Here is an 11,734-nt window from a genome sequence, read left to right as displayed (position 1 = left end):
ACGAATCAAAAGACATGTTTTAACTAAATGCAATTTAATTTAGTTGATTAGTTCCTTGTCTTTAATTGGATCTAGGACCAACCACTAGATAGAAAACAGCAATTAAAGGACAGTCTAGGGATGAAACAGAAATCTGAATATGGATTATGTTGTTATTATATCATGTTTAATTTCTTGGGTATGATAACTGTATTGCAGAGATGCAAAGGAATGTCTTTTTCCTTAGGGGATACACAGAGAAACATTAAGGAAATCAAGATGTCTGCATTTTAACTTTCAATACATATGCATATATGTATATACATGTAGTGAAGAATATATAATATACATATATAATATATAATATATAATTTCCAAAAGTTTTCTATACATTGAATATTTTTTAAGTTGCAAGAAAAAGAATAGTGTTTCTTACCACCAGTGCCACCTTAGAGTTGATAAAAACACAGCATGGCTTTGAAATTAATAAATAAGAACTATTCTTTGCTTGCTACTTACAGATGATGGAGGTAGTACATCTGCCTCGGTAGATTTTACAATTGGAGATGAAAATCTAAACATGGGACTGCCAGTGCTACTTGGAGAGGTCATCTGTACCTGGTTTTCCAAATTATTAAGAAATGACACAAAAAGAACTACTTAGAAAAAAAAACTGACAATACAATAGACCTTAAGCAAATTAATTATCCCAAAAAAACTAAAAATATTTTTTCCTTTTAGATTTAAAAATAACTTTAAGTTCTGAAAAACAGTGAACTATAACTGCTATCAAATCTGGCTTCCTTTTACAAAAAGAGCATACACAATCTTAGAGGTAGATATTTGCCTACAGGAGAAAAATGTCATCTATAAGAGTATGTTCAGAAAAAGTGCAAGCCAAGAAGAAATCATAAAAATTTCAGGAGGGGATGAAAGATGTTAAGTCTACTTTAGAAGTAAAAACTAAGTCCTTTCTTGCCCAAAAAGTATCCTTTTGGAAACACTGTTTGGAAACAAATTTACAATAATCTCATTCTCTAATGCATTGCGAACGAGTTGAAGAACACTCCCTTATAAAGTATCCAAGATATTTGCACATTCTTTTTAAAAAGCAAAACACCACTTCCATTTCTTTCTGCTTGCTATGAGCTATTAATTTACATAATGAAAATTAATCACTGCTCAGAGTACAGTATTAGATTTTGAAAAATAAGGAAGAATGAACAAAATTCACCTCTATCTATACAACATTTTTTTACCTTGTTTGTTAATGATTGAGACAGACTGATGGGTGATGGAGAGGAAGTTGTAATCACAGGAGAACTAAAATTGAAGATAGGCAGTGAAGAACTGGTGATCGGTAGAGATATTTTCGGTAATACTGGTATTTCCATTTCCTAAAACACATGTTTTATAATGATATATTTCATCATTCATGTCATTCTTTTATCTCTACTTACTTTCATGTAAAATCAAAGTTACAGGTAAATGTAGAATAGGAAGAAGGTGGCACCATGTAGCATTAACATTGTGGGCTCTTGAATCAGAAAAACTAAACAAGATCTGAATCAACAGCTGTGCCACTAGCCATTTGACTTTAAGAATCTAACTGCCCTCAGCACCAATTCCCTAATTGGTAAAGATGAGAAAAAAAATAATAATCCTTACTCTATACCATAGTTGTGGTATTAATATGAAACAAAGTTATATACAGGAGTGCCCCCTTATCCACGGTACCAATTTCCACAGTTTCAGTTACCTGCAGTAGTCAATCATGATACAAAAATATTACATACAATAAGATACTGGGGGAGGGAGAGAGGGAATCAGGGAGAGAAAGACTACATTTATATAACTTATATTACAGTATATTGTTATAATTGTTCTATTTTATTATTGTTGTTAATATCTTACTGTGCTTAGCTTATAAATTAAACTTTATCATAGGTATGTATGTAAAAACATCATAGATATAGGGCTCAGTACTATCCAGGGTTTCAGATAATCCCTAGGGGTCTTGAAACATATCCCCAAGGATAAGGAGAAACTACTGTATTGTCTTGGTATGTAAAACAAGCATTTAACAACTACCAGTACTGAGAAGTCTGGTGAATCACCCTGGTTTTTAACCCAACAGAGCAAGGAGCGCCCCAAGTCTCCAATGGACCAGATTAAGAGCAAACAAAAAGAGTTCCACTTCTGCTAATGGCGGAGTAGCTTATATCTGACCAATAGTCTAACAGATACTATAAACTCTAGAAAAAACTTAAGAAACAACCATTTGAAAACACTGGAAAGCAACCAAAATCAAGAAGAAACTCGACAGGAGAGGACACATTGAAGATGGCAAGGGCACTGGGCGAGCCTCCTGTTCTCTTCATGAGTTGGTGCCACTGAAAACTGCAAACCTGTTAGTTGAGGAATCAGCTAGAAAATTACAGGAGATGCAGGAATGAAGAGTCACAGAAGGGGAGCCCCAGAGTCTGCATATAAGCCACCCAAATCTCTGGTAGACCTGAAACTATACAAGTGTTAAAGCAGACATCAAACAGCCAAATAAAACTAGAGTTTCAGCTGCCCACCATAGAGTAGACTGAATCTGAGTTCAGATAAGTTCATTACTAGCTAAAGTAGCTAAATACTTCAAATGCATGCAGTTTATTGTACATAAAGCACACCTGAATAAAGCTGATCCAAAAACCAAAGGCAAAATAAAGACCCTTTCAGATAAAATTAAAAGACTCTCTATTGCCATAAAACCTGCTCTACAAGTTCTTCAGGCTGAAGGGAAATGATACCAAATGGAAACTCGGATTTCAGAAAGAAATGGAGAGTGTGAGAGCAAACATAACATTTTTCTCCTTATTTCTTTAAAATACATATAATTATATGAAGCAGAAAGTATACACTGTGAATTGATAGCCTAGCTAGATATAATACAAATAAGCATAGCATAAAATGCCAAGGAAGTGGGGTAGGAAATCTAAATACACAGTTGCAATCCTATTAAATTTTACAGAAGCGGTACTAATTTTACAGGAAGTAACAGAGTCTGTAAAAAGTTAAGGACAGATATCATAATCCCATGAGGCACCAATAAATAACACAAAGGGGTAGAGCTAAAAAGCCAACAAATAGGCCAGGCATGCTGGTTCATGCCTATAATCCTAGCACTCTGGGAGACCAAGGCAGGAGGATCACTTGAGGTCAGGAGTTCCAGACCAGCCTCAGCAAGAGCAAGACCCCATCTCTACTACTAAAAATAGAAATAAATTAGCCAGGCAACTAAAAATAGAAAAAATTAGCAGGATGTGGTGGCATGTGCATGTAAGTTCCAGCTACTTGGGAGGCTGAGGGAGGAGGATTGCTTGAGCCCAGGAGTTTGAGGTTGCTGTGAGCTAGGATGACACCATGGCACTCTAGCCTGGGCAACAGAGCAAGACTCTGTCTCAAAAAAATAAAAAGTCAATAAATAAATTAAAATGGAATTCTAATAAATATTCAATTAGTCCCCAAAAAGGCAGTTTTGAAAGGAACGAGAGAGAAACAAAACACAAATGTGAGAAATAGAAAATAATGGATAAAAGGAAGCCCTTACTCTAACCATACCAATAATTACATTAGCCATAATGGATTAGACATTCCAACTAAAAGACAGAAAATGGATAAAAAGAATCAATTATATGCCAATTATATGAGATTTACTTTAAATATAAACACAGATAAACTAAAAAGATATACCCTGCAAACAGTAAGCATAAGGCTTGTTCTAGTAAGAATACAGTGGCTATATTAATACCAGATGGTAGACTTCAAGACAAAGAGTATTTTCAAGGTTTTTTAAAAAGGACATTTAGTAATATTAAAAGGGAAATTCATTGTGGAGCCACAGAACAATTGTTAAGGTGTATGCTCTAAAGACGATCTCAAAATACATGAAACAAAAATTGATATAATTAAGGGAGGAAGACAAATTCACCAAATAAAAGTTGGCAATTTTAATCCCCAACTCTTAATAATTTAGCAGACTAACTACACCTGAACCTCCCCTAAAAAAGAACAAAAATCTAACAAATACTTATTAACTGACTTCTATAGAACAAACACTATGCCCAAAAGGTACAGAATATATATTCTTCAAGAATTACTAAGCAGACCATATGCTAAGCTGTAAGTCAAGTCTCGGTACATTTCAAAACATTAATATCATGATCTCAGTATTTCTCTAATCACAATGAAATTAAAGTAGAAATCACTGACCACCCTCTCCCCAAATATTTGAAGATTAAAAACATTTCTAAACAATCCATGGGTCAAATATAAAATCAAAAGGGAAATTAGAAAACAAAAGCAGAGCTATAAATCTTTTAGAAGCAAAACCGAATTATCTTTGTAGCCTGGGGATAGACAACGGTTTCTCATGACACAAAGAATGGTAAAAATAGTAATAAAAAAAGATAAATCCAGACTTCACAAAATTTAGAACATCTACTGATAGAGACATTGTTAAGAAAATGAATAGCAAACCCAATTAATCTGTTAAGACACATATCTGACAAAGCACGTGGGTCCAGAATTTACCTCCTAAAACTCAACAAGGCAATTCGATTTTTAAATAGGCAAAGACTTGAACATACACCTCACAAAAGAAGATACACAAATGGCCAATAAGCACATAAAAAAGAACACAATATTATTATAATAGTTATCAGGAAAATGCAAATTAAAATTATAATGAGATACTATCATACACAAACCAGAATGACTAATATTAAAAAGATGATAATCAATTATTGGTAAGCATGCAGAGCAACTAAAATGCTCTCATATATTGCTGGTGGGAGTGTAAAATGGCAAACACTCTGGAAAATAGTTTAGCAGTTCCTTAAAAAGTTAAAACACTTAGGATATAACCTAGCATTTCCTCTTCCAGGTATTTACTCCCCCCAGAGAAATGAACATTTTTACGAAAAGTCTTGTACAAGAATGTTCATAGCAGCTTTACTCACAATACCCAGGGACAAAATAATATGTACTGAATAACTGTATTCATATGAAGTTGGAGGACAAGCAACATCAATATATAGTGGAAAAAATGAGAACAGTGATTGCCTCTGGAGTAGGAGGTGATGGGAATTAAGGAGCGAAATTTCTGGGAATGTCCAATCTCCATAAGGGTTTGGATTACACAAATGTAAGCATCTGTCAAATTCATTAAATGGTACACCTAAGAATTTTATCTTTCGTATATGTAAATTTTTGCTAAATTAAAAAATAATAAATATTTAATTCTAGTTCATTTTATGTATGCTGAAGTATTTGGGGATAAAGTGTATTGATGTCTTCAACTTACCTTGAAATGCACTAAAAAAAGATAGGTGTTTTTTGATACAGCAAATATAATAAAATGTTAGAATCCAAGTGCTACTATGTGTATCCACTGCACAATTCTTTTAACATTTCATATGTTTGAAACTTGTCACAATCAATTTGGGAGGAGAGGGAGCAAACAAAAGATGCATCTGGCTATTTTTGTAGGGAAGTATCTTCCTTCTCCAACCTCTAGCCTAGAAGCCTAAAAACATCAACTGTGTAATCTCCTTAAGCCCCACACTTGGCCACACTGTTTTCTTTGTATTGTTGCCCTTGAACCGATTCTATAATTTGATTCCTGTTCCCTAAAATTTGGACTTAGTAGATCATAGGCAGATCCCACTAATCTAGGAGAAAAAAAGCCATGAATTCTGCTAACTTCATGCTTATAGACACCTCAAGTTGAACACACCAATCATCAAATATTTGACAACTCACTCCACAATACCTTTGTAATACATTTATGTAGGTTATCTCTCACATGAAGTGGATACTATTGTTGTATATGAGAAAACAGAGGCAGGGAAATATATGGCTTAATACCATAAAGCTATTATGTGGTAGACATCCTACAGACACCAGCTCAATACATTTATTCCTATTCCCATGAGGTACAAAGAGGTTAATTTGCTCAAGGTCAAGCTAGTAAGTAGCAAGACTATCTATGACAACAGCAAGCAATTAAATTTCTCTAATCGCAGTCTTATTATATGCTGTATACCTGCTCTGTATCAATGAGCTTTTTAAATTATAAAAGAATGCACTTGGATTGGTATCACAGTAGAGGCAAAATGCCAATACATTTGGTGACTATAATCCTCACGTGTTTTGGAATCTAAGATAAGGTGAAAGGTAAAACACTCTTACAAAATGGGTTATTCTAAATATAGAGTTCTACTATCCAGAATTTAGAGAATCAAAATACACCAATTCCTGCTAAGTAGCAATAGTATATGAAATTATTATAATTTGTTTACATTCCATCGAAAATAAATCTCCTCCATTTGACCTTTCCCAAATGTCCATTAAAATACCCACAAAAAAATGAATCTTTAATCTTGTACCAAAAATTCCCACTAACTGTAACTCAACAAGGAAACACTAGTTGTCTGAACATACTTGACATATAAAACAAAAAAGTGGCATTGGATTCAAAGTAACCATGCAAGTGTGTATCCAAACCAAATCTATTCTATATAGATAAACACAAGGTAGGCAGAAAATTTGGGACAGTCATCCCATTAGTACTGTTTTCCTCAGAAATGTGGAGACTAACTCCAGGACAGAACAGAGCCAGGGATGGAAGGGATTGGGTGAGGCATCCTGGGATACGAAATTGGCAGTTGGGGCAGTTGGCCAGAATGATGAGAGGGGGCCCAAAGAAGGGACGTGATAAAGACGTGGGGTCGGGTAAGCTTTTCATAAAGGTCCTCAAGTATACCGGACAGAAAGAGCAAAAGTAAAGTAACACATCAATAAAATCAAAAAACTGTTCAATACAGCAAAGTCACACTAAACACATATTTACAAGAAAGCTAAAATTAAGCTACAGATATCAACCTGAGCTTCAGCTTAAGATCTTAGAAATTTTATCTTTAAAAAAAACTGAAACTAGGCTGGGCGCGGTGGCTCACGCCTGTAATCCTGGCACTCTGGGAGGCCGAGGCGGGCGGACTGTTTGAGCTCAGGAGTTCGAGACCAGCCTGAGCAACAGCGAGACCCCGTCTCTACTAAAAATAGAGAAAGAAATGAATCAGACAACTAAAAATATATAGAAAAAAATTAGCCGGGCATGGTGGCGCATGCCTGTAGTCCCAGCTACTCGGGAGGCTGAGACAGTAGGATTGCTTGAGCCCAGGAGTTTGAGGTTGCTGTGAGCTAGGCTAATGCCATGGCACTCACTCTAGCCAGGGCAACACAGTGAGACTCTGTCTCAAAAAAAAAAACAAAAAAACAAAAACTGAAACTGAAGGGAAATTAACAAAATCTATACAATCTGTCACTAGCAAACATCAAGCCAAGCTAAAGCTTTCCTCATACAGAGATTTAAAAAAAACTTTACAAATGTGAGGCCACAAATTTTACCATGAAATGTAGAAGCCTGTCTAAAAAAGTTAACTCATGCTATATTAATCAAATACTAAATTCCTTATTTACACAAGATAATCCATTTATTAAATGTAATTAATAAAGTCTACATAAAGAGTTTTAATGACAAAAGAAAACTGGTTTGCTACAAAAACTACAAAATTTTATATACTGCATATGTGATCAACAGCATTAAACACTGATGATTTCTTTCAAGACAGTAGTATATACCAATACATTCCCCTTCCTTCACAACACTCCAGCAAAGGGACAGGCAGAACCTAAGGGAAAGATGGAGTCTCCAGACAAGTGAGCCAAGTCTCCTAGCATAATCCCAAATATCATGACAAGGCAGGGAATATGACAGAATATGCAAAGAAGTGCAAAGAATATGCAAAGAATATGCCAAAGAAGTCATGATTCTGGTGAACTAGAGGCCCAACTACAGAACTGCTAAGTAGAAAGGAGAGACAAAAAGTGAGAAAGAGGCTGGGTGTGGTGACTCATGCCTATAATCCCAACACTTTGGGATTTACAGGAGTAATCCTGAAGATCAGGAGTTTGAGACCAGGTGGGCAACATAGCAAGACCCACCCTCAACAAAAAATAAAAAATAGCTGGATGAGGTGTAGTGGTACACATCCGTAGTCCTAGTTAATCAGGAGGCTGATCTGGGAAGATCACTTGAGCGCAAGTCACAGTAAGCTATGGTTGTGCCACTGCACTCCAGCCTGGGTGCCAGACCCAAGACCCTGTCTCTAAAAAAAAAGAAAAGGAAAAAGAAAGAAAGAAAGAAAGAGAAGGAAGAAAAGGATGAAGGAAGGAAAGAAGGGAGGGAAGGAAGGAAAGGAAGGAAGAAAGGCCTCCCATTAAAAGCCTGCAAAACAAAATACCAACAGACATGAAGAAAACTAACCCTAAGACATTCAACAACTTCACTCAAAACATGACAAGTCAATAGAAACAGAAGACAACCATGTTTAAAAACCTAAAATTATACTCCTAAAACACTCCTGAGGAAGTCACAGGTGAAATTTTAATCATAAAAATGACAAAGGAAAGCACACATCCATCATATTGGCAAAAATTCAAAAAACAACATCAAACACTGGGTAAAGATAAAGCAGACCTACCTACTATCATGTGGTGGAAGTGTTAAATTGCAAAACTACCTTGAAGAGCAATATGCAATATCTAATACATTTATTTGAAGACGTGGATCTCCTATAATCCAACAATTACAGTCCTGGAAACACCCTAGAGGAAATATTGCACATTTGCAGAGGGAGAGAAATCAACCTAAATGAATCCTGATGGTAGAATGGATTGTGGTAAATCTTTAAACTGGATAAATATATAAGCAATGAAATTAAATAACCTACAGTTACCTTTCGTAACACAAATCACCAAAAAAAGGAGAAATGGGTAAGTGAGAAGAATATATACGGCATTGATTCTACTTATAAACTTATCTACGTAAGTTTTATAAACAGGCAAAACTATACACTAATACTGAGGGTCAAATAATTTCAATTGCAATTCCTTTATTTAAAGAATTATGGGTAGTCTTCCTTATGATAGCCACAATATTTAAGGTATTAGGTTAGGTTTTCAGCACACATTTTGAAGACACTGTTTCAATGACAGATTAATTTTGCTCTGTGTCTCCTCAAACCCCACCCTTACCCAGTGGTCTCTCCTCACCACCACCATATCAAAGCTTTTAATAAACCTCAAGAGTACTTAGTACACAGCCTTACCTCCTCCTCTGGAGGTTTAGAAGCAACAAAGCGTGTTCTTTCTCGTCTCATCTTGCCACCTCCACCACCTACTCCAGAAGATAAGCCATTGGCTGCAGGCAAACTGAAATTTGGGTATGAAAAGCCACTAGCAAATAAAAAAAAAAATTAAAAGAAGTGATTTATTATTCTGGTCCATAACTTGTTAACTAAATACTTAAAAAACAGAACTGCTAACAGGCAAGAAAATAAATGTACAGCTGAATACAATTATGATTTTAAAAACTAACAGATTTTTTTCGTGTCAAGTTTTTCTTTAATCTTAATCTTCAAAAAAGTATATGTAGATCAAATATGGACCTAACAAATTAAAGAGAAGTTTCGTGGTATGTGAAATATTACCTTTCTTGTTGTTCTCTATTTTGTCCAGGGGTCATATTTTTTTCATATCCCGTCTGGAAAAAAACACACACACACTTTATATACCTGCTTATTTGTTTTAATTTTTTTAAATAATGTCCTTCTTCCCATAAATCTTAATATTCGGAATCAGGAATTTGATTTTTTTTTTTAGTTAATGAATCCTGAAATTTGAAATTATACCCAACCTTCTGAATGGTAACCAAGAGTTACAATGTGATTACACATACAAAATGTTACCAAGCACAACTGTCCTTTTAACAAAATGATAGTGTATAGAAAATACACTTACTAACCACAAAATTACTTTTTTTTTTTTTTGAAATAGGGTGGAGGGAGGAAGGGAGGAGGAACAAAATTACTTTTACTTCTCTCTCTTTTTGGCCTATTAATTGCACAAGCAAATTTACAAGGATATTCATTTTGAGATGATTCTCTGCCACTTAAAAAGTACATCTACTGACAGGAATCAAAGCTCCTTGGAGAAATGGCTGATTACAGGGCTGTAAGCAGGAAATGTACAAGATGAGCTTGAATTATCTTATAACATCAAAAAGCATTTTTGATGCTTCGAAAAATGAGAAGACATATTAACAAGACATAGGAGTCAGTTCAAAGACAAAACATGGAACAATCAGAGCATCAAAATAAATAATTCTAATAAAGGATTATATCTATTAGAAGTAAAAATTCAAGTTGACATAAAAAATTAAATACGTAAATAAATACACAAAGAAAGGAAAATTCTTCCTTACAGTAGAGAAAGCCAACTAAGAAATGTAGAAGAAACAGGAGAGGCCGGGCGCGGTGGGTCACGCCTGTAATCCTAGTACTCTGGGAGGCCGAGGTGGGCGGATTGTTTGAGCACAGGAGTTCGAAACCAGCCTGAGCAAGAGCGAGACCCCCGTCTCTACCAAAATTAGAAAGAAATTAATTGGACAACTAAAAATATATAGAAAAAATTAGCCGGGCATGGTGGCACATGCCTATAGTCCCAGCTACCGGGAGGCTGAGGCAGGAGGATCGCTTGAGCGCAGGAGTCTGAGGTTGCTGTGAGCTAGGCTGACGCCACGGCACTCACTCTAGCCTGGGCAAAAGAGTGAGACTCTGTCTCAAAAAAAAAAAAAGAGAAGAAGAAGAAGAAACAGGAGAATTCAAAAACTGCCATGTAGCAATCTACGGATTCAGGCAAAAATCATCAATAATGCTAATACCAGTGGGTGAAAAGGATATTTATAGTTTCAAAGTTATCTCCCTCAAGATACTTATTAATTACAAAAGGTAAAATAGTAACTTTATAGTGGAGAATCCCCACAGACACCACCTTAACTAATAACCACAGTGCCAGCAATGGGGCAAACTGATAGCATGTGCCTTCTGAACACTGAGAACAGCTCAGCGTCCATTCAATGGTTATTACCGCCAAAAGGGCACAACTGGAATCTAATCATAAGCAGACATCACACAATCCCAAATTGTAAGACATCCTACATAATAACTGGCTTGTATTCTTCAAAATTATCAATGTTGTGAAATACAAAACAGAAGGAACTGTTCTAGACTAAAGGAGATGTAGAAATGACTAAATGCAAGACATATCTTGCAATTTTTTCTATTGGGACAACTGGCAACATGTATATAAAATCTGTAGATTATAGTGTGTGTCAGTGTTAAGTTTCTGGTTTTGATCATTGTTATGCATTACGTAAGGGAATTCCTTACTTCTGAGAAACAGAAAAAGATAAAGCTAATGTGAAATGTGAAGATCTTGAAACATTTCTTGCAAATCTGTAAGTCCAAAATTATGTTTAAAATATTCAGGGTCGGGCGTGGTGGCTCATGCCTATAATTCTAGCACTTTGGGAGGCCGAGGCAGGAGGACTGCTTGAGGTCAAGAGTTCAAGACCAGCATAAGATGAGTAAGAACCAAACTCTACAAAAAAAGAATAGAAAAATTCAGCCGGGCACCGTGACATGGGCCTATAGTCTCAGCTACTCAGGAGGCCGAGACAGGAGGATCACTGGAGCTCAGGAGTCTGAGACTAGAGTGAGCTATGATGACATCATGGCACTCTAGCCAGGGCAACAAAGTGAGACTCTGTCTCGAAAAAAAAATAAAAATAAAATATTTATAT

The 11,734-nt window shown here is 35.6% G+C and overlaps 1 protein-coding gene across 1 annotated transcript in view; it reads right to left on the bottom strand.

Moving 5' to 3' along the window:
• The window catches only part of NUP153 (nucleoporin 153kDa), a 98,573-nt gene that overhangs the window by 38,691 nt on the left and 48,148 nt on the right, over positions 1 to 11,734 (bottom strand). Inside the window, exons 9-12 of the mRNA XM_012643253.1 lie at positions 9,582 to 9,634; positions 9,201 to 9,327; positions 1,239 to 1,376; positions 499 to 597 (exon numbers count right to left, since the gene is read on the bottom strand). Of these exons, the coding sequence (XP_012498707.1) occupies positions 499 to 597; positions 1,239 to 1,376; positions 9,201 to 9,327; positions 9,582 to 9,634 (417 nt within the window). The remainder of the gene's footprint in view (positions 1 to 498; positions 598 to 1,238; positions 1,377 to 9,200; positions 9,328 to 9,581; positions 9,635 to 11,734) is intronic.

The sequence above is a fragment of the Propithecus coquereli genome, unplaced genomic scaffold (assembly GCF_000956105.1).
Source record: "Propithecus coquereli isolate 6110/MARCELLA unplaced genomic scaffold, Pcoq_1.0 Scaffold194, whole genome shotgun sequence".
Lineage (NCBI taxonomy): Eukaryota > Metazoa > Chordata > Mammalia > Primates > Indriidae > Propithecus > Propithecus coquereli.
This window is presented reverse-complemented; position numbering and strand designations above follow the sequence as displayed.